The sequence below is a fragment of the Ambystoma mexicanum genome, chromosome 10 (assembly GCF_040938575.1).
Source record: "Ambystoma mexicanum isolate Mex_15411 chromosome 10, UKY_AmexF1_1, whole genome shotgun sequence".
Taxonomy (NCBI): domain Eukaryota; kingdom Metazoa; phylum Chordata; class Amphibia; order Caudata; family Ambystomatidae; genus Ambystoma; species Ambystoma mexicanum.
Window position 1 is genome coordinate 1,397,079,614 of NC_090932.1, and position 24,363 is coordinate 1,397,103,976.

The 24,363-nt window shown below is 46.5% G+C and overlaps 1 protein-coding gene across 1 annotated transcript in view; it reads right to left on the reverse strand.

Moving 5' to 3' along the window:
- Window positions 1-560: 560 nt before the first annotated feature.
- Window positions 561-24,363, reverse strand: part of LOC138492350 (aldehyde dehydrogenase family 3 member B1-like) — a 980,501-nt gene continuing 956,698 nt past the window's right edge. Inside the window, exon 10 of the mRNA XM_069619416.1 lies at window positions 561-3,794. Within this exon, the coding sequence (XP_069475517.1) occupies window positions 3,595-3,794 (200 nt within the window). The 3' untranslated portion in view covers window positions 561-3,594. The remainder of the gene's footprint in view (window positions 3,795-24,363) is intronic.

The window sequence follows — 24,363 nt, forward strand, 5'->3', positions numbered from 1 at the left end:
TTCAGTCTTCAGGAAAGCTTGACGTTAGCTTCCTGTTAAAGTTAGAAATCAACTTTAAAACAGGTTGCTTGGCATATAAAGCCCTAGATGGGTGGTTTCATAAACATGCACAGTGAATATCAATGGATCTAGCCACACATCCTCCTTTCATACAAAAATATCAGGAGCTCTTATAGTCATTCCACCATATGCAAAGGAACAGCCAAGTAATCAGATTGTTTTAGGTATTAATACATTTGCTTTGAATCTACGACCAGAGTGCACCCATCAGAGCCTTTAGAAAGAAAAATGGGTTTTCCCATATGTTTTCTAGAGTTGTTCCCAAGACCTACCTGCCCTTGTGTCAGTCTTGCCTGATGACCTTATGATGTTATGTGGTGAGTTAAAGATGCCTGGTGTCTCAACAGGTTTTCTCTGCATATTAGCTTGCTTTATAAAGAGTCATTTGTTAGTTTGTGGAGCCCCCAATAATCCCTAAATCAAGAGTCCAACTGTTAGTTAAAGTTCTGCAAAACGTGTTTATTATTTTTAAATTTACATACATTGGTTTATATGGAGAATTCATTCAGGTTTACAGAAACAGACACCAAAACTTATTTACCTAAAACATAAAAGAAACAATGAAAACGTACAATTCGGTTTAATAAAATGTATCAACAATTACACAGTACATTTCAAAAAGGCATTTTGTTAATGGGCAAACTCACTCATTCGATGCCCACAAGTATTGTTGGAAGTTGAATTTGCCTTACAGCAGCGATATGAAATGGTGCTCAGATAAGAAGAGAAATGTATGCAAAAGCACAGTAATACATATTTCGGTATACTACCTTGGTAACCATGTACTTTTGTGATGAATATAGTAAGTCTAAACCCTGCCGATTAGTGCTCACGTGTGAAGGTCTTTATTTGGGGTGATAATTCAATACTTCGTAGTCTGCAAAAAACATTGATTTTATACATTTGGATGGACATTTAAAACCTAAAAAATAATTGGTGACCCTCATAAGAATACACAGCATCACAAGTAAACTCTTTTTCGGGTAATGTGCACTCCATGAGTAAGTGAACAAGTCTGAATTTCAATGTAAAGTTGTTCGTTAGGCAAGCCTGAGCTAGGTAGAAACGACCCTACTCTCCCAACCACCAACTGGAAGATTGAGACTTCACCAACCTCCCAGCAACATCAATGTCCATGGAAGTATACATATACATCCCCAGATCATGCAGCTTATTGATAGGTGTCAAAAGAGATGGTGACAGGTGGAGAAAGAGAAGATAACTTCCTCCTCAATGCCAACAATCTACATGCGTGTCGAGATAGAGGAAGATTAGAGCTTCTCCAGTCCATAGCCCAAATGAAGTGTGGTCTGCTGCAAGTCAGCCTCGGCAAGAATTGAAGACCCAGCTCAGCAAGCCTACAGGTGTTTGGGCAAGAGGTGAAGACCAGAAGCAGTTACAACATAATCGTGATGAGAGATGTACTCTAAGCTCAGTTGGAATTCCCAGCAGCACACCGATATCAGGGACTAGAGACGGAAAGTAAATGGACTGGTTTGCATACATTTAAAAACTGCCTGTCCCAAGATACTATTCATTATGAGCTCCCAGGAACGTTTGCTTTCTGGCTATCAGCAATGTATGGGTGCAACTATCACAAGAAAACACACCCAACACTGCAGGAACCAATACAAAACCACCAGCTTTTGTTGAGCTTCCATTGAGAAGGATACAGTAAACAGACCACTTTGCATACAAAGCTCTTGTCTATGCAGTATTCAACAGCACATTTAACATTTAGAATAAGAATGCCTCAAAGTAATGGGCAGGGATTAACAAGAGGACATTGATAATGATCCAATATAGAACTAGCATAATGAATTCATAAATGAATGACAATGCACAGTATCCCAGCCCTTAATCTTGTGCAGGTATTTGAAGTACGATGTGGACAGACACAAACTAAACAGAGACCTTCCAGCTAATTAAATGACATACTGTGAAAGCTCATAAATAGATGACTTTGGCATCTATATATATAAAAAAAGGCCACGAGTATTATGCGCCAGGATACCTTTGGTGTTTTAGCTGTGCTTTACAAGTTACATTAACAGTACTCTTTTTGTTTAAAAGTGCCATATATTAGCTACAAATCGTTGCCCAACACACGCCAAACTATTATGATCAGCATGTTGTGCCATGGGGTGTAGCATTAGCTGAAGCCATCATTAATTGAAGATTAAAAGAACCCGAACCCTTTCAGTAATGGTCGGATACTTCAGGCAAATTACAAATACACTCAATCTGCAACCTCTATATCCTCAAAATTGTCATCCGTGGCCTGTAATTATGAAGATTAAGTTTAATTCGGAAATGTTTTCCATGATCGTTCTGTTAACTAGTTTACTTTGTCGGAGGTGAAGATGGGAGCACTTTAATTATTCACCATTTCACTCTGTTAATGAAGAAGGAAACAAGGTTGGAGTCAACTGGTATGTTGATGAAGGGCAACCAGACAAGGTACAGATGCCTTGTGAAAAAGGAATGGATCTGTTTCAGTACTTGAAAGGTTTAAGAGGAGTACTGAGAGGCAAACAGGTTATTGCAAGAACTTTCTGTAATCACCTAACAATATGTGTAAGTGCATGTTTCTTTCGGTGCTCAATTTAAAATCTTCCCATTTGAAGCCCAGTCCCAATAGGGTAAGGCTTAAAAATGTAACTCGGCTAGTGCGTGTGCCATTGTAAATGCTTTGGACAAACTTTGCAGATGAGGACTGTACAAACAAAATGTCATACGTCATCCAAGGTTATATATGCCATCTGGGCTACAATACAGAACACATAGCAGTCGCATAAGAAACTGGCCTTTATCTGGGATACAACACACCACTTCATCTTGGACCACACGAGTGCACCGTAGGGTGCAAAACCAACTGGCCAGCATTTAATTTCAGGATTTTGGTAGCTGTCCCTCTAATGTGTCACATTTAGATTTTTTGTGACAAAGATGTGTCTGGCGTTCTGGGATGTCATCTAACCCAATTGTTCTTCAAATATAAATTCTAATGGCATGTGCAGTTGATCGCTATAAATAACCCTGCTTGGAGAGGGTCATGCCTCAATTCAGATTTTATTCCACGAATTTGTAGTTATGGTTAAAACTGCAGCATCATTTCATGTAAGGTGGTACATTCGATTGAAGGTCAACATATTTAATATGATTGAATATACTGCAACGTTCGTTGGGAAACCAAACATAAAAAGGAGACCTCATTATGGCTTGAGTTATTTTGGTTTGAATATGAAGAGAAGAAGACCTGTTAAAACAAAAGTGCAAACAATTAAGTGGTTCCTCAAATTCCTTCCATCTAATTAGCCAACAGCATCAGTCACATGGTTTAACCACCATTTACAGTCTTGGTGCGTCTAACCCGCAAGCAAAGAAAGTGCCAGAAGTTAATAGAAATACAAAATCCATGCATCATTTGAAAACCACTCTGGTGGATCCTCCCAAGCACTAACAGTAACCCATTGCACCTTAACACAACCATGTTGCGCATGGAGCAATGGCAACAGAATTGCAACAAACAGTTCATATTATCTGGCACCATCCATCCTTTTTGTGTAAAAGAGAACTGGCCCACAGCATCAGATTCAAGTTTTTATCCATGTAGGGTGGGTAACGGAGATAAGTGACGCACTCAATTGCACGGTTCCGAAGTAAAAAAGAACGACTGTGTGAAAACGTGTCAAAAGTGTACTTCCCGCCGTAGGCTCCAACTCCACTGTTTACTAAAGAGAAAAAAATAAAAAAGGTTAGACAGTATGTACAAACAACACACATTCACTCCAATTTATGAGGGTGGTCATCTTGAATGTCAAAGAAAGTGTAAACCTACCAAAGACGTCTGGTAACCCTAGGTTGTGGGTGTAACATTCAACAAAGCCCCCTTGAAAGGGTGTATGCTGAAGAAAAAACCTAAAAGCCTTAATCCCTGGCACATCTCGTATAGTAGACCAGGTGTTCCTGATCAATATTAGTAACCTGAGTGAAGGTAGAAGGTACATTGCTAAGTATCGTGGCAGTTTTATTTCTGGCCGGAATACCCCTTTCCCATAATTTCCCATCCAATCCAGACCCACCACCTCTCCCTCCATCACACAATTTCCTTTCCAGCCCGAAGTATGTTGCAGCCGCTTGCATCTGCTTAGATTCACATTCTTTGCAAAAGACGACTCTAGTGGTTGGTGCAGAGTATTACAAGATAGTAATAAAGCACTAGAAAGAAGATCCAGGACTTAGCACCCTGTTTTACGAATGCATGTTTTTAATGAATTGCCCTTTGACTGATAAGTGTTTCGGCCTTCCTCAGCCTTTTTCAAATCAGGGCTGATGCATTAACTTGTTACCGTTTATCTAAATAAATCTCCAGTTAATTATTTATCCAATACTTAACACGAAAACAACAAAAATAGAAAGCGTACAATTTTTCCGACAAACACCAACCCAATGCCACATAAGCATCAGTGTTAAATGATCAATATGAATACGAAAGAAAGAAGAAAAAAAAAGGAAAAAAGGAACAAAAAATGCAAATGGATATTTAACCATATCAGCAAGCAAATCAATAAATCATTGTATCACAAAAGACAGAGAAATAAGGGTTGGCGTTGGCAATGGATGCATAGGGTATGTAAAAAGAGAATGATGCATTGAATAAGTCAAAAAACAATGGAGGAGGGAAGGAGGGGACACTCCAACAAAAACAAGAAAAAAATATTTGTTCGCATTAGTCCCGGCTTTTCAAATTACATATTATTCATCGCTATGTCGCAAAGATCTAACGACTTACCCTCTGCGGGAGTTGCTTTCTAATTCCTATTCTTGTTGTGTTGCGCTGCGTTTATGGGAGTAATCCCTTCGTCGTAATTCTAATGAAATATTGGTCGTTAAAAAGCCATTAGACCTATCCTAAAGTTACAAGAGATTACATAAAGACATGTTTAACCCCACGTTTTAGTCCACAATGTCTGAATATCCATGTTATATGGCTGATCGGCAACTAACCCTGATTAATGGGTAACCTCGTATCTATGCCAAATTTCCAAAAGTCATACCCTTTACTTTAAAATCTAAAAAGTGCACAGCGCGGTTAAGCCAAGTGTTGGGAATTTACTTTAGTTTGCTCTGCTCATAAGCGTTGGTTTGCTGCTGGTCCGAAAATGGCTGGCGCCATTTTGGGACTATTTGTTTGTATGTTCCCATGGTGACGCATCGCCACATCTGCCACTGTCTGGCGGCACAAGGAACGGATTCTTAACAGTTTAACTTGCCTAATCGTGCTTTAGTATGTATTATGTGAAGTAATCGTACATTGGAGCAAAAAATAAAGTATGTCCAAACCGACAAAGCATGTTTCGGGCTTCATTGTCAGCATTCGAAGAGGTTGTCATGACGACAATGTTGTGAGCAAAGTTTTATGGGTAGGCTCACGCCCGTCTTGCCTCCATGCCTGCAATATTTTAATGCGAAAGCCATAAAAATACTATGGCTTCCTTCAATGTAATAGAAAAAGGATTTATTGTATTCTAGGTGCTTCATTGATTGAAATGCGATAGCCTTAGGGAAAACTTTTACGTTGCTAAATCATCGCACATTCACATCTCCCTAAAGTTAGATTGGTGACTTTCACATTCTTCCTATCATCATAAACTCTTAATTAATGCCTATCAGTTGGCCTTATATTGTTAACAAATTAATCCAGGTGATTAACTTAGAAGAGAGACTTGGTTATTCTTAAAGTTCTAAATCTTCCTCATTAAGGTTAGGTATGGGGAATATTCAAACCAATCCATGGTAGTATAAATTCAGTAACAATGTGAAATAGCTGCAATACTCATTATCAGATTATTTTCAGTTCTTAAATGCACTTATCAGTCTTACGTCTTGCTGGGTGATGTTTTGCCACAATAATCCATCAGAGGCTGTAGTACATATGCTATAACCTGCTTATATACCCCTACAGGAACGACGTCATTTCAGTATCAAAGTTCAAGCTTAACACAGTTGTATTAAACAAGCAAATTTGGGGGGCGTGGCTAACTAGCCATGGAATAGGACGTGCCTGAGAGAGCTGCTCCGGGGATCTGACATAGATCAATGAGAACACGCGTTAAAAATGAACAATCCGCTTTAGGAATGGAAGCACGGGCGTGCGAATGGGTGCCCTGCCACAACTACAAAAACCAAGTAAATTGTGTAAAGCAACAGTAGTGAAATTGACTTCTAAGCATTCGGCAGCTCCGAAACAAAGTAACCAAAATGGCGGACAACAAAAGAGGTGCAGCCGCGGCAGTGGGAACAGCTGTATAGACTCGAGCGCGAAGCGGATAAGGGGACACTGTCCCTTGGAGGTCGTGTGGATCTTTGCTCCCAGAACGGTGAGCAGCGATCGCCAGCGAGGACGCGGAGGTATCGTGTGGGGCTCGGAGTGACGGGCAGACCCGGGTCGCGAGTGCGATGGCCGCATGTGCGGAATGGTGGGGATCGGCATCTGGAGCCCGCGCGGCCCCCCCCAGCTATAGAGGACTATCCAGCGTTCGGCTCCCTGCCGCCCGCGTGTGAGTGTGCTTCGGAGATACAGGGGCTGCATATTAGGAGCTGAGGTGTGGCGGATGACCCATGCGGAGAACAGTTGCCGGACGCAGAAACAACAAAGAACAGAGGTTCCACGAATGCGCATCAAGCGCTCCATGAATGTATAGAGGCACCCGTGCGTGCAGGACCGCTGTACAGAGGCTTGCTGATTCGAGTAATCACTGGGAGTCAGACTGAACTGAACGAGGGATCAGCGCGGCTTACTTGGCACTTCTCCTGCATGGTAGGCAAGATCAAACGAGAATAATTGGAACGAAGCGCTGCCATCATACCAGTAGGTGCACAACGGTACGGGCATCATAACAATGTGCCCCTTGCTCCGCACAACCATTACTGAATATTGGACTGACCATTGCGGAGAGGCTCTCGCACCGAATAACAGCTGGGTGCAGGAGCTGTTAAACGACGGTGAAGCCCCGAGTGAATATTGAGAGTCCCTCGAGCCCGCGGCTGCAACCAACCGCGGAGCGCTGCCAAGCGGATCACAGCCACTGTGAACAATCAACGTATGGCAAGCCGTGCTGTGCGAGGAATCAAGGGGGCTGGCATAGTGCAGTTTCAGACTATGTAGAATTCCGGTAGACACAAGTGGCACACCTAAGCAGAACGAAGGAGGGAGACACAGTGATTCTGCGGGCTAAATGCAGCATTGGAGCCGCGCTGAGGGTGAAGAGCCAGCGCGGCCCACTTGCTACATCTTCGCCTTTAAGTACGTATGGGACCTGTGGCGAAACACTGATTGTGGCGGCTTCCAGCCATTGGGGGTGCCAATTGAGCACCCCATACAAACAGAATTATACCATCATGCTTACTGAATAAAAGGGCTGGAGGCCAGGGGGAAAGAAAAGGCCTTCCCGCTCTGCCTGAGACATATGCCTGAGTGGCTTCTCTGCCACACGAACCCTGAGGCGTCAAGAAAAAGCAAATGGCCCCTAAGAGTGCAATGGCTGTACATTGAGTGCTAATATTGGAGAGCGCGAGGCACAGGGCTGAGATAGCATGGGAACGGCCTGAGTGGACACAGACAGTAGGCGCAGAATATAAGGAGCCCAAGAGACTGATGGTCCAACTGGGACCATTAGCAATCTACAAGAAGCAGTAAGGCCAAATGAAAACGTGGGAGGGCATAATCCACCCGAAGACATTGCTCAGCGTTCACAAATCCATACGGGGCAATCCAAGGATAACAGCCCAGGTCTGGAGTGACTCACTAGCGTCATGGCGTGATAGAGAAATAGAATTGCTGCACCACAGATAAAGTAACTTTGGATACTTGATCAAGACCGCAAGATGACGGGGAGAGTAGTCAAGGGCAAAAGCAAACAACCCAGGATGGATGCGTTTGCTAAGACACAGCAGTCTCCAGCGGCGTCGACGCACAGTGGCGCAAGTGTACCCACGGAAAGTTCCCTGGGGACTGAAAACCACCAGATACTGATAGCCATAACGGAGCTAAGAGACTCATGGGGGATAGCAATGGCGGATCTGCGAACCTCTGGAGGCTAAAAAAGACGCAGTGGGGATAGAGGTCAACCTGCTGCGACAAGACGTCAGGGCGCTGGCAGACAGAACGAGCAGCCTGGAGAGTGCAGTCAAAACTAACACGGACACCAGCACTGATAATGCAAAGGAGATCCACATACAAAAGCAGCAAGTGGCTAACCTGGAGAACCGTGCGGATGAAGCCGAAGGAAGAGCGAGACGGAATAACATCTGTGTGGTTGGCCTGCCGGACGGAGAAGAAGGCCAGGACCCTATGGGTTATGTGGATAACATGATCCTGCAAGAAATAAGGGCCGACAAACTCTCGCAAGGATTCACAGTGGAACGAGCGCATAGAGCCCTCATGAGAAAACCGAAGCCTGGAACCCCTCCCCATGCAATAATTGCCAAGATATTGATCTATAAAGATCGCGAGAAGATTTTGGAGTACTTTCGAAAAGGGGGAACGATCGAAAAAGCTTTGGCTACTATTACAGCGTATTCTGATTATACAATGCTTGTCCAGAGGCAGCGGTATAGCTATGTGGCGGTGAATAGGAGGCTGCGCACGGCCGGCATCAAATATATGCTTCTGTACCCTGCAAGATTGAAAGTATTGCACAAAAGTAGAATGCTCTTTTTTGACACCCCAGAGGAAGCAGCTACATGGCTGGACCTACAGGGCTGCCCGGAACGAGATGTGGAACGGGCCCAAGAAGAGCACGATAAGTGATTGGGATGTTATATGTATACTGGTTTATCACATTGCGGGGTATCCCAGTAGAGACTTGATAAAGACACCGATAGACGGGTACGGATGGGTAGTGTCGAAGCCAGGTTATGATATCCTTGATTTTGTTGATACGTGACAGACTGGAATATAGAGTATTGAACACATGAGTAAATTTAATAGCATTGTGTGGTTGAATTGAAGCAAACAGGAGCAGCAGGACACAGGCACCTTATCCCCCAAGTAGTAGTAGTAGTAGCAGGATAGCCATTAGGGCGACCTCACCCTGCTGAGCTTCGAGTACAGGCTATCGCCAGAAAGAGCTAGATGCGGGGGTGCCTGAGATCCAGGGATGGAGCTGGGCAACAGTTAGGGGGGTAAAGTTGGGGAAGGGAAGGGGGTGGGAGGGAAGGGGAAAGGGGTGTTTGTAGTTAAGGGGAGTTTGAAATGGGGAACGAGCCTATATAGACTGAGATGGAAGTTGGATCTGGACTGCACCGGTGGGGTGGGGGGGACTCTAATAGGCCATGGGGGACCTCAAAATAATAACGTGGAATGTCAGGGGGCTTAATAACTATTTGAAGAGGAAAACGATCATGTTGTACCTGCGTAGACAAAAGATAGACATTGCACTGTTGCAGGAGACTCACCTGACACGGAAAAAGATGGAGATGGTTGCTAAGAAATGGAAAGGGGTTGTGGCGGGCTCGTCATATTCTGCTTATGCTAGGGGAGTGCTTATCTGGGTGGCGCTGCATGTCCCGTTTCAACTGTTGCAAGAAATAGCGGAGACGGATGGGAGGATGGTCATAATGAGGGGATTGGTGGAGAATAGGGAGATAAGCATTGTAAATACATACGCCCCGAATCAAAATACAGTGGCATATTTCAGAACACTGTGTACTAACCTTAGCATGTGTATGGGGAGTGTGGTGATCTGGGGAAAGAACTTTAACTGTGTATTAAACCCTAGGGTGGATAGATCAGATGGGAAGATTGATAGACCCGCCCCAGCTGCTAAAGCGTTGCAGACATTACTAGATGACTTTGGTCTGGGAGATGTGTGGAGGACGAGACACCCCCGAAGAAAGGCAATACTCACATTATTCCGCCCCACAGCAGTTACATACGAGGCTGGACTATGTCTTTGCTACATCAGAGGTAATAACAGAGATTACACAGGCGGAATATTAAGCGAGGATCCTTTCGGACCACTCGCCCCTGGTCCTCGGATGGCAATACTCCCCCCCCCCCCCCCGAGAGCAAGGATTCTGACATGGTGCCTCTGAGCGGAGGCATTCGGGGATCCCTTTTTTAGGGAGGATATGAGGGAGGAGATTATAAACTATTTTGAGATGAATACTGGTAGCGTGGACTCGGCGGGCACATTATGGGAAGCCTTCAAGGTTGTGATGAGAGGGATCGCCATTGCAAAATCTAAAGGCCTGCAAGGTGGGATCTTGGCTGACCTACAAGAAACCGAAAGGGAACTGGAAAAGGCATTGAGAGGAGGAAGTAACACGAAGGAAGACATGGAGCGGACACTTAAACTGCAGCAGAAATGCGCAGGGCACTGGGAAAGACTGTGTAACCTCAACTATAAAAAATATATAGAGAGACAGCATGCGGGAGGGGATAAAACAGGAAGGCTTTTGGCATGGTTATAAAAGAGCGAAACCTCCAGACCCACGATTAGAACAATAACGAGGGAAGACGGTAGTGTAGCTGACACCCAAGAGGGAGTCAATCAGGAGTTTGCAGATTATTATAGGTTACTATATGGGGATGAGAGGGGGAAGTAGTCACGCAATGATAACAAACACTGGAGGATATAGGACTGCCTAAGATAAGCGCTGAGGAAAGAGGAGCTGGATGCACCGATTACTTTGGAGGAGTTAGAAAAGGTGGTGAGGCAGCTGCCCACTAGTAAGACTATGGGGCTGATGGATTCCCAAGTGAATTTTATGAAGTATATAAAGAAGAGGTGCTCCCCCCAATGTTAGAAATGTTAAATGGGGGGGGGGGGGGCGCTGTTGAGCACCGAACAAGATGGCCGCTTGAATGCGACTCTCTGCGGCTGGCAGGTCACAGGATCCTTTTTGCGGCACCTTCTTGCATTTATACCCGACTTCAGAGGGCACGACTCGATTGCGGATGATCCGGGCTTCATCTGGCCCGAATCCCGACACAAAACGGCGCCGGGGACCCTGAGATCCCGACATCTCTCCACCCCTCCCCCACCAGCGAGGCGGCTTCGCGCCGGTGCCCTGCTCCGGCTGTGGGACGTGCCGGACCTCTCTGCTCGCCGGTGCCACTACTCGTTCCAGCGTGGGCCCCACCCACCCCTGCCGAGGCTCATTGTTCGAGGAGGCCTCCCCCGGAGCCCTGATCCTGCGTTCTTCTTCAGCCGCGGAGGGGTGACATATACGGTTGCGACGCAATTCGACGCCGCCTCGGAGGGCGTCCTCAGCGCTGCTGCGGCCTGGCCCTTCCTGGACCGTGATCCTGCTTGCCAGGGGCACAGGCTGCTGGGGGCCTCCCCCCCTCAAGGATACTTCGGTGGAGGGGTGCCGCGCTCCCCCCGCCGACATACACCGCAGGGCCCCGTGCCCAATAAGGTACGTGGTGCATGAAGAGGGGGTGCCGCCTCACTCCGCGGCCTGAGTGCTGGCGGTGCCCGCCTCTGTAACATAGGGGCACACGTTGGTCACTGGCGCTCTCACCCGACACAGTCGGCTCTGCCCTGGAGCTGCATCACCCAAGTGTCCCTCTGCTCCGTAATGGACTTGGGGTGCTCTGGGCCACGCCAGCCGCCCACATCACACCTACTTTGGGGGGCCTCCTGGCCTGAGGAATCTTGGGGGTTGGTTCACCCCACATTGCTGCTTTTGAGCCTCAGCCTGTCCATTTCATCGGTAGGACACAGGGCCGGTTGGTGCTCTTCCCTATCCCTCCTACAGGCTCGCTTGGACTACCATATCTTGATCACGGCGGCCACCGCACACCACCACTTTTAGCCCCTGTGTCATCTACATCTGAACTCTACGGACTGCGCCTCCCACACCGCCGGGGGCTGGCTGCACCTCCGCGGGCTCCACCGGCGGCAACAGGCCTCACATATACGGGTCCACAGTCGCTGACCCCCCCCACCCCCCAGAAAATTACCTGCTCCACATCATCCTTGCATCCTGCCCTGCGTGTCGCACGGCCTGAGGTCCCCACACCTCTCTTTCTTGAGCTGCTGGGATTCCCCCCTTACTCCATTGGAACTTCAACATCGTCAGGATGACCAAGGGGGCCGCAAGGAAACAGAGCTCCATCAATATGTTTGCGAAGACGCCGGTGAGATCACCAGAGGAAACCACCGAGCAGGCTCCCACGGTGTCATCATCCGCCACAGCTCCGGAGTCTCAAAACATGATGGACTTTATTCGGGAGGGCTTCACCGCACTTCACTCAAAACTAGATGACATGAACGGCACTATATCCTCTATCAAAGCCCATATTGAGAGGACGGATAGCCGGGTGGCAGAGGTCGAGATAAGGGTGGGCTCCGCTGAGGATGCATTGGGTGCCCTGCGCTCTGAGGTCACCGCTCTTTCCAACCGAGTCCTTGACGTGGAGAAGAAGAATGAGGATTTGGAATCCTGATCAAGGCGCAATAACCTCCATATTATCGGCGTTCCCGAGAATGAGGTTCATGAATCAATGGAAGATTTCGTCGAACACACACTACTGACGCTCCTCGATTCACCCAAACTCTCCCCCACAATTCTCCATAGAGCGTGCATACCGTGCCCTAACGGCTAAACCCAGGCCTGGCGCTCCTCCTCGGCCCATCATAGCCCGGGTGCTGAATTTTCGTGACCGCGATGCCCTCCTCAGGGCCGCGAGACTCAAGGGTGAGCTCTTACTGGGTGGCGCAATGATCCACCTTTACCCGGACTTCTCAATGGCCGTCCAGCGTGAACGCAAGACTTTCCTGGCAGTAAAGCGCAGGCTGCGTGATCACTCAATTAAATACGCCATGCTCTACCCTGCCAAACTCTGCATAGAACATGCCAACCGGGTGTTGTTCTTCACTCTTCCAGAAGAGGCCTCTAAGTTCCTGGACGAACATTTCCCAGGCTGATCCCCCCCCTTGTTCAAGGCCCTACAGCTACCCTTCAGCCCGGTCGGGGACGGCCCAAGCCCGGCCACCTTCCTGTACTGGAGTCACACTGGGTTTCTATTCTGTAACCTGTTTAGATTGTTCATTGTTACGAATATGTGCCACGTCAACATGTGCAACATCTCTGCCCAAGTTACGTGCAAGCTCTCACTGTTGGCACCCTTTTATTTCACTTGGACCTGCCACTGCCCGGAGAGACGCGGCCAATCCGGCCTACAGGCCCCCAGGCGCTGATGCCTTTGGTTTGGTTTTGGTTGAGGGGTTTTGGGATTGTCATCCCTCTGTTTGGGGGAGGGATGTGGGGGGGGGCATGTTGGGGGTTATGTTACAAAAAGCTTGGCGTTGGCAGCAATTACAGACCGCGAGGTGGTACTCAATGACTGTTACTGCAGGGCTGCTATACTGGCCCATTGGTTATTGGTATTTTCTCTGATATATTCACCCCCGTATCAATGTCTGGGAGTGACCTGACTTTTATGAGCTGGAATGTTCGGGGGTTGGGCAATTATAAAAAGATGAGGCAGCTACAGCTGCAGGCTGAGCGTCATGGATCCAAGGTTCTTTTTTTTACAGGAAACACATGCCCGCACGGAACAGTGTATGAGATTTGCCAAATCATGGGGCCCCCACAGATTCTCCACTGATTTCTCTTCCCAAACCCGTGGGGTCATGACTCTCATTCATAAGAGTCTCAAGTTCACTCTCATCTCCTCACACATAGACCCTCAAGGCGGATATGTAGTGCTTCATGCTATGCTTCAAAATAAGGAGATAGTCCTGCTGAACATTTACGGCCCCAATATAGATGATCTGGATTTTTATGTACAGGTCTCGTCCCTTCTCGATGGCTTTCCCCTTGTTCCCATCCTCTGGGGGGGGGGGGGATTTTAACACAATTTTTGATGTAGCCCTCGACAGATCGGGGTCCAAACCTCGTCAACTTTCTAGAGCAGCCTACGCTGCCCTATCGTCGCTGCCCTATCGTCCCTGCCCCGCCTCGCCATGGTTGATGCATGGAGGTTCTTTTACCCGGATTCCCGCGTTTATTCTTCCTACTCTTCGGTCCACGATTCTTATTCCCGAGAGCTGTAAATTTGGTCCCTCTTTTCTCTCCTGGGTTAAATTGCTCTACTCTGATCCTGTGGCTAGGGTCCGCACCGGCGACCGCTGCCCCCCCCCTCTTTGGGATCGCCAGGGGGACGAGACAGGGATGCCCCTTCTCTCCCTTGATCTTCGCCATAGCAATAGAGCCCTTCGCTGATATGCTCCGCCAATTTCACGCACATAGAGGACTCCGCACGGCGGGCCGGGCGGACGTAGTGTCCCTATATGCCGATGATGCTCTGCTGTTTATACGCTCTCCCTCCATCAACTTACCCCCAATACTGGAAGATGTCATACATTTTGGCCACATTTCGGGTCTTAAGGTGAATTGCTCGAAATCTACACTCTTCCCTCTTACAAAATGCACTCCCCCCCCCCCTCCGGACACCTAGGGGTTCACATGGGCCCAGTCTACTTTCACCTACCTGGGGATCGAGATAACGCGCCATCGAGCGCTGACTTTCAACGAGAACTACCAAAAGTATCTCACACATTTGTCATCTAGGGTTCTAGTCTGGGGCAAACTCCCGATATCCCTCGCAGGCAGGATAGGTCTACTGAAAATGGTGGTGTTGCCCCAGTTACTCTACAAGTTTACCAACATCCCCCTGTGGCCGGGGGGGGGGGGGGTTTCTTCCGGGAACTGACCTGCACGGTCAATTCCTTCCTTTGGCATTCGGGTGCGGTCCGCCTTAAACTGGATACCTTGTCTACCCCTATGGCTTATGGGGGCTTTGGTGCCCCTGACTTCCTTAAATACTGGCTGGTATCCCAAATCCAATATACATCCCACTGGTTTAACGCAACGGACCCCCCCCCACATGTTAGACTCGAGAAACTTGCGGTCTGCGACCGTGACATTCGCTCATTGGTGATACAACCCGCCCCTCTGGTGCTGGACTCTCAGAGCCCGGTCGCCTGCACATCCCTGGCATTGTCAAAAACATGGAAATTGTCCGGTACTGCTTACACCTTTCATGGTAACCTCCCTCTCTGGAACTTCTTACCGGGGGTCCCTCGGGTGCCACCGGCCATGGTCCGACGCTGGGCTGAGGCGGGATATGAATTGCTGCGCGATGTGTTTGATCAGGGTATATTTGTTGAATGGCCCGACCTCCCACTGTCCTTAAGGAGAGGCCAGTGTGTATGGCTCCAATACTCATCCCTTCGCAGGATCCTCAAACGTAATTATCCGATGTTCCCGGCTATACCACCAGACGACCCTCTCATCGAGGAACTCACCTCCCCCTCACCCACTAGAGGTAAAATATCTATACTATGCACTATGCTGCAGTCCAGATCTATTCCAGAATTCACTAAATTGAAGCGGGCGTGGGAGGCGGACCTTGGTGTTGAAATGTCTGATGAGTGCTGGGCACACTTGTGTGAACGCATACACCGGGTGTCTTTCAACTCCCACTTCAAACTGATACAGTTTAAAGTCCTACATAGATTCCACTACACTCCGATCAGATTGCACCGCATGTCCAGTGATCACCCCTCTAGTTGCCCTATGTGCGGCCTGGATGCTGCCGATTACATTCATATGATTTGGTCCTGTCCCCATCTTTCACAGTTTTGGGAGGCAGTCTGCTCGACGGTGTCTGCTATGCTCGATCATCTCATCAGTCCCTCCCCGGTGCTATGCCTCTTCCATGACCTCCCGGGCCTCCTCCGGGACTCCGAAAAACTAGATGGCCTCTGCATGCTTCTCGCTGTACGATCCATCCTACTGTGCTGGGTTCGCCCCTCGCCTCCCACGCACGCCCAATGGCTAAGAGCAGTCGCGTGGGCCTCGGACTCTGAGGAAGCCTGGTCTCACCTACAACCTACCCACTCTAGGCCCAGGAATATCTTGCTCAGATTCTGATCTTATATGTCAGACCTGAATATGACACCGGCCACATCTCCTCTAGCTGCCTCCCCCCACCGGCCCGGGCTCTCGCCCCCATCATAGCTTTCTGACATTTTGCGCATGTTATAAAAGTGCCCAATGGCTGTGTTCATTTGCGATGTAACTTCTGTTTGCCTATACTGTGTATTTTTGTATTTGTATTGTACTTGCCTGGCGATGTTCGCCTGTTTTTTGCTGCCACGCTAAATGAATAAAAAGAAGTTTAAAAAAGAAGAAATGTTAAATGGAGCGTTTGAGGTGGGAAGGCTGCCAGAGTCACTTAGAGAAGCGATCATAATACCGCTTCCCAAACCCAAAAAGCCTGGGCATAGCTGTGGTTCCTACAGACGTTTGTCGATGTTGAAACAAGACAGCAAGATATTGATGGCTGTTTTGGCAAACAGACTGCAGAGAGTTATTGTCAAACTAATACACCCCGACCAGACGGGCTATGTCCCGAAAAGGAATATAACTAATAATCAGACGATTCCAATGGGTTATTGAGTTTGGGAGCCGGAACGAGGGCGAAATGGCAATTGTGTCCTTGGACGCAGCAAAGGCCTTCGACTCAGTTAAGTGGCCATGACTGCTGGCGGCCCTGGTGGGCTATGGGATGGGGCCTGGATATATACAGTGGGCGAAGATGCTATATAGCGAACCGTTGGCCAGAGTTAGAACGGGAACAGTGATATCAGAAAGATGGCAACTCCGTAGAGGCACCAGACAGGGATGTCCATGGTCCCCAATGCTCTATATATCAGCCCTGGAACCCCTAGCAATATACCTTAGACAACAATGTGATATCATAGGCATCGCTGTGGGAGGGGAACGACATTTGATCTCCGTATATGCGGACGATTTGCTGATGTACTTGCGGCACCCAGAGGAAAATCTCCAATACATTTTGGAAGTGATGGAGAGATATGCGGAGTTGTCTGGTATAGCGGTGAATCCTCAGACATCTAGCATTTTCCCATTAGGTGGTTACAGGGGGATTCCAGTGGGACGGTTACCGGTGTTACAGATACCATGGGCGGTTAGTTCTTTTCGTTATCTTGGGATAGACGTGTACCACACAGTGGAAGAGGAGCATAGGCACATCACGGAGGTAGCCAATAAGAAAATCGAGATTTGGATGAGATTCTGGGTGAAGCTGCCCCTAGCAATGATGGGACGTGGGGCAATGCTAAAGATGGTGGTCCTACCTAGGCTCCTGCACTATTTTGGGAATATACCATACCTTATACCCAAGTAGTTTTTCATTAAACTGAACAGTATGTGCAGGGATTTCTTGTGGCATGGCACGCGAAATAGAGGGGCACTATGGAAGCTACAGAACTTTTATGAGAAAGGGGGGATAAAACTGCCTACTATGAGGACTATTATGTAGCGAGCCAACTGCAGTATATCGCCAAATGGCTCTCAGATGAAATGACCCCCGAATCCAGGTTGTTTGGACAAGACTGTGCTCCATTTTACTTAAGAGAGATGATCTGGCTGGACAAGACGGAAATGGAAGGGCGCCCCAAGATGATGATGCTTGGGTGGAAGATGTGGCGCCGGGCATGCCAGATGATGGAGAACCCATTCCCATGTTCCCCGCAGTTACCACTAGTTGCACTAGGAGGGGGAGAAAAGCAGCTAAGGATGATAATCAGGAACCACTGGGAAACGGTTGGGTTAGTAACAATGGGGGATATCTGGTGAGAGGGGACTATCGTAGATTTTGAAGAGCTGGGGGAGGAAATGGGGTTACACACAGGCCAGTATATTACGTATCACAGAATGGTGCAGAGAATTAGGAGAACATGGCCCGAAACGGTATTGGAAAAGGAACCAGATGCTACCATAGATACAATATATGATATAACGGAGGGGGGGCAAGAGATCTCTAGACTGTACGAGATGTTGTCTAAGGTTGGCAAGGAATTAACACAATTGAGACTAGACTGGGAAGCGGAAGTAGGAGCCCCGATGGAGGACGGGATGTGGAAACGTGCCCTGGGGTACCATAAGAAGGTGTCTAGGAATGCAAGATTAAAACAGACAACTGTATATTACGCACAGGGCATATATGACACCTCAGAGGATATCTAGGTTTGAAAATGCAGGACGACAAGCATGTCCCAAATGTGACGAAGAAAAGGCTGGCATGGTACATATGTTTTGGTCATGCTCGGTTATTGAGCGCTTCTGGGGTGAAGTAGCACAGAAACTAGCAGAGAAGGGGGTCAAGATTGTTATAGATACAGTCTGGGCCTGTCTGCTGGGGGGGTTCCCCAGATTGCAGAAACTCAGGCATGTGAGTAAATTGAAAGATCTAGCATACGTGCTCGCAAAAAGGAGAATTGCCATGGGGTGGAAGACATGTCACAGACCATGGGTGGAGGTGTGGTGGAAAGAGTTGCAGAAATGGGCTGATGCAGAAACCATGGTATGGCAAGAGGCAAGCAATGTAGGGGGAGAGGAGGCGGCAGGAACCCTGACGGCCTGGAAATCATTGATAGCGGAATTGTTTGGATCAATACAAGATCTGAAAGAACCCACAGAAAGGGAGCCCCTACTACGTGATGCAGAAACTGAGTGTGGGAAGAAATAGGCTCGTAATGGGGGGTGGGATAAGGGGAGCAGTGATCGGAATTAAGCAATGTGCAACTGAGCTTTTGATATATGCACTGCATGTTTGGTTTGTATTGTTTTTTTGTTTGCATAAACCAATAAAATTGTTAAAAAAGATTAAACAAACAAATGAATCTAGCTTCTGCTTGACGAAGTGCTTTCACTCTATCACCTCCTCTTTTAGTTAATGTAACATGCTGCAAAACAACAAATCTGATTATCATCCATTTGGTGATTCTGTTGCCAATGCATAGATAATGGTAAAGTTAAATCTTGACTTCCAATTTTTGTCATGTGCTCCCGAATCCTAGTTCTCAGCTCCCTTTTCGTGCTGCCTATGTACATTTTCTTACAAGTGCAGATTATTACATAGACCACATACTTTGATCTACAATTAATCATGTGTTTGATTTTGATGATTTTGCCGTTGGGACCCTCAAGTTCTTTCGTCTCGTCACCCGCAAATTTGCACATTGAGCAAAACCCACATTTTCTGAAGCCTGGTTGATTTTTGGTCAGCCGGGTGATTTGTTTCTCTTCCTCTGAATCTGGTAACAATGATGGACATATGATCGATTTAAGTGTACTTGCTTTCTTGAATAGGATGGTTGGTCTGTCCTCGACAAATTGGCGTAAATGCTCATCCAATTGAAGTAAATGCCAATGTTTTTGTAAAGTTGTTCTGATTCTCTGATGGTCCTTATTAAATTGGGTTACAAACACTGTTTTCATCAGTTTCCCATCTGTTCTGGTTTTCGGGATTAGAGTATCCTCCTGTTGGAGGTTTTTTATTTTCTCAAAAGCCTTCTGTACGCATTTATTCGGATACCCTCTTTTTTTGAGGCGATTCCCGAAAAGGTTGCACTCCTGTTGAAATTTGTGGTCCTCTTTGCAATTGCATCTTGATACGATATCATATTTTATGTATATCGCGCCCATACACAGGTGTTTCAGAGCGTGACCAGGCAAAGGGAGGGGGAGCATGGGAGAAAACAAAAACAAACGATCTTACTAGGTCCAGTGACATTGAGAACGTGCAAGTGCATGGGAAAGGGAAAGGGCAAAAAGTGCAACAGAAAAAGGGAGGGGGGGCAAAGAAGTGCAAGGCATAGGATAATAATAAGTTAGTGGATAAATAAGTGAATAAATAAGGTGATAAGAGCAGTGATCAGGGCAGCCAGTGAAGGGTGCAGTGCAAGTCAAGTCAGATTCGGTAGCATCTGATAAGTGCAGGAGAGGAGTGGGGGGGGGACCTGTGAGGGTACAGAGAACAGGCCCCATGGTAGGGGTGGCTGGGAGGCAGTGCTGGGGGATAGGTGGCTGGGCCAAGGGGGCCCGTTGGCAGGTGAGGCAGTGCTGAGAAGAGAAGGCAGATCAGCAGGGGAGGAGAGTGTCAAAGGCAGATGCGAAGAGGAAGGTCTTAAGGAGCTTCTGGAATCGTAGATGGTTTTCCTCCAGTTTCAGGGTGGCAGGGAGGCCGTTCCAAAGGGAGGATCCGTCCGAGGACAGAGATCTGCCCCCTGCACGTTTCTTAGAAAAGCGGCTGACCCTGAGGGAGTTTGAAGTAGAGGAGCGAAGGGCTCGAGAAGGGAGGTATTTACGTAGGGATAGTTGAAGGTATTTTGGACCCAGGCCCCAGAAAGCCTAACGGACAATGTAGAGGGTTTTAAATTTAATCCTTGCATCCACTGGGAGCCAATGGAGCGATTTCAGTGCTGGATAGATACGATCCCCGGGCTTGAGGCCAAGGACAAGTCTCGCAGTTCTGTTCTGGATTAGGTGTAGAGGGTGGAGGCGGGTAGCTTTAGAAAGAGGCTGTTACAATAGTCCAGCTTAGAGCGAATCGGAGCTTGGGAGACAGTGAGCTTCTGTGGGAAGGAGAGGAAGGGAAAGGTACCTCTTGCTCGAATATATGAATATATTCCCCCAAGAGGGATGTTGTGAATCGTTGTACGCTGGTGACAACTGTTTGCATGTAAAATGGAGTCGACTTTGGTTGGTTTCCGAAAGGTCCATGTTTCCAGATGATCATCTTGGACATAAATGGTAAGATCCAAAAAGTTAATTTGGTGATTATTGTTTTCTCTGGTGAATACTATGTCAAATGGGTTCTGGTTGAGTCTATTAGTGAATTCATAAAGCAGAGTGTCAGATCCTTCCCAAATTAGAAAAATGTCATCTATTTATCTTATCCATAGTTTGATTCTGTCATTAAACGATGGGTCCTGATACACTGAGAATTCTTCCAGCATGCCCATAAAGATATTAGCTAGTACAGGGGCATATTTCGTCCCCATTACCACTCCTTTGAGTTGTTGATACAGGCAATTATTGAAAGTGAACAGGTTAGAATCCAAGGTTATTTGTAGCATCTCTTTGAGCATATCAATTTTTAAGTAATATGAAGCAGAGTCGTTCCTGAAGGCATAATCAATAGAGGCTAGTGCCAATTTGTGTTGAATTGACATGTATAATGCTTTGACATCCAAAGTGGCCAGTATGAAGGAGTCTTGCCACACAAACGTTTGAAGTAAACGAATTACACTGGAAGAGTCCTGTAGATAAGATTTTACTAGACTGGCTCTTGATTTTAGTAGACCGTCCAGATATTCTGTTAAGTTTTAAGTCACCCATCCTATACCACTTAGAATTGGGCGACCTTCATGTATGTTTTGATAGTACTTATGGATTTTAGGTAAAAAGTACATGGTTGGTGTTATTGGATTCTTTGTCATAAGGTATGATCTTTCCTCATCAGTAATAAGGCCTTTTCTATGCCAAGTAAGTATTGATTCCTCAATGTGAATTAGAATTTCTTGGCGTACTGAAATGTTGACTGGTCTGTAACATCCAGGTGTTGACAAATGATTTGAAGCCGTAAGTAGGTAATCTTCTCTGTCCATTATAACAATATTACCCCCTTTGTCTGACTCCTTGATAACTATTGAAGTGTCCTCAGATAAAGTCTTAAGAACTTTCCTTTCCCCCGTTGTCAAATTGTCTTGTCCCGGGGTAGGTCATCTTGTATCATGAGTAATGCGCTGGGAAAGTTTATATAGAGCTTGTGTAACTGCTCTGTAGAATGCATCAATGTTATCACTTGATAGTTGGGGAATGAATTTGGATTTGGTTTTCAATTCTTTGGTGGTCAAGAGATCTGGTTTGATCCGTAGTTCATGTAGTAAATTACATATCTCAAAGTTCTCATCTTCTGTCATTGATCGCAATACAAAAGTATCTTCGATATCCTGTATTAAGTCACTAATTAGCGTTGGCACTTATTTAACCTGGTAATCCCCAGCTGCTTTGTTAACGGTGAATTTCTTGTTTAAGTTTACGTATGAATTTAAACAGGTCAATGTGTATGTTGATATCTTGTACATTTTTAGATGTTGCGAATGATAATCCTTTGTTCAATAATTTTCTTTCATCTTTTGTAATGGGTCTTTTAGAGAGATTTGTTACCAGGTCCTTGCTTATTTGTTCTTGTTGATTTCCTTCAAACTGGCACTCGTCTGTCTTTTGTTTTCTGCAGTATTTTCTCGTCCTCCACTGCTTGTATCCCCCCTCCTTCCTCTCCTCCTTGGGGTGGGTTGGGTGTATTCACTATTGATGGTAATTGAAAACTGACTGATTTCTGTGTAAGGTTTCTATTTCCTCTTTTGTACCGTTTGATCTGATTCATGTATCCTTTATCCTGTTTGTCCTGTGTGGTATCCACATCTGCAGTATCTGGTTCAGAATCAGCTTCTGAACTTGCAGATGATGCATCAGGTGTGGAGTTTCTGGCTAATGAGTTCGCGTTACTATCATATTTTGTTTGGAAAGTATACACTAGCTTCTCTGTAATCACGATCATCCCAATAACTTTTTCTTAATTTTCTGATTTTAACTTCATCCTGATATATTTGAAGAATATCATACATTTTATCATAATTCTTAAGTTTAGTTTCTTCATTAGATTTCATCTCAGTTATTTCCTTCTTGATGGTCTCAATCCCTTCTATTGCTCTCTTGTGTTCTCTTGTAGCGTGCTCAATGAGTAGGTCCATCATCTTCACGGAACTGTTGGCGTCTCATGCTTCTGCCAAGTCAATATCTTCACTACTGTTGAAGTTCGGGAATATCAGTATTCTGAGGCTACGTGGAACTTGGTCATTTTTAATATAGTTCTCTAGGGAGACTTTCTCCCAATATTTATCTATTTCCTTTTTGGACATCCTTTCCAAATGGATACATTTGGTACGAAGATCCTCTTGTCTTTTACTCAGGTTGGAAAATGCATGTGTCATATCACCTTTTTTAGTGAATAAGTTTCTCGTTTCTTCTTCTCGATTTTTAAGATATGCTGCCATTTTGGTAGTGTACGTTGATTGGTCTGCCTGGTTGACAAGCTGTAATGTTACAAAAGTTTACAAAAGGTCAGACTTGAAAGTACAGCTGGTCTGTCCGGCAACCTGTGATTCAGTAGTTATGGTGGTACTGATCTTCAGCATTAGTAAAGTGTAATTGAACAGCGGGAAAGGGATAAGAGACCCCTAACCCCCCTTATAAGTATTTCAATAGGGTCACAGGTCACTGGATTGACGGTAAGCCAAAGCAAACCCGTCATGAATAGTAATAAAGTACTAGAAAGAAGATCCAGGACTTAGCGCCCACTTTTACGAATTAATGTTTTAAATGAATTGCCCTTTGGTTGATAACACTTGTTTCGGCCTTCCTCAGCCTTTTTCAAATCAGGGCTGATGCATTAACTTGTTACTGTTTATCTGAATACATCTCTTGTTAATTATGTATCAATACAGTTCACGAAAACACCAAAATAGAAAGCATATCATTTTTCCGACAAACACCAACCCAATGCCACATAAGGAACAAGTTACTTACCTGTAACTGTTGTTCTCCAGCATGGGTCTGGCATGGATTCACATGCTCATGAATATTCCCCGTCGTCAGGCTGGGAATCCTCGGTAAAGAAAAAACCAGTATCAGTTTCGTTTCTGATCTGTCTTTCGTAGTAATAACCAATCACTGGTCTCTGCGTCATACTGACCACAGCCAATGACTGCCCTCTACCTAAGCACCGCCTCTGGCAGCCATCTTCAGATTTGGAAGCACGTGAAGTGGCAGTATGACCAAGTGAAGAGCCGCAGAGGGGTAGGCGGGAGGGTTCGCATGTGAATCCATGCCAGACCCATGCTGGAGAACAACAGTTACAGGTAAGTAACTTGTTCCTTCTCCAGCATGGGGTCTGGCATGGATTCACATGCTCATGAATAAAGAATACATAGCAGTACACACATGCACAACCACGGGAGGTGGCAAAGGCTCAACATTAAGCATCACATCAACTCAACATTAAGCATCTTACCTCCTCACCAGGCTCACCTCAGGCGAACAGGTTGCGCAGCACTGCTTGGCCGACCCTGGACTCCTCCCTGGAATCCCGGTCGACGCAGTAGAATTTCGTGAAGGTGTGCGTCGACCTCCACGTAGCAGCCCTGCATATGTCCAGCAGGGGCACACCAGATAGGAACGCCGTGGTAGCTGCGATCGCTCTGGTGGAATGGGCTCTCGGACGGCCAGGCAGCGGTCGGTTTGCCAACCGGTGACAGCACATGATACAGCCGGAGAGCCATCTGGAGATGGAAGCCTTCGAGAGAGCCTTCCCCTGATTGACAGGTCCAAAGTTCACAAAGAGTT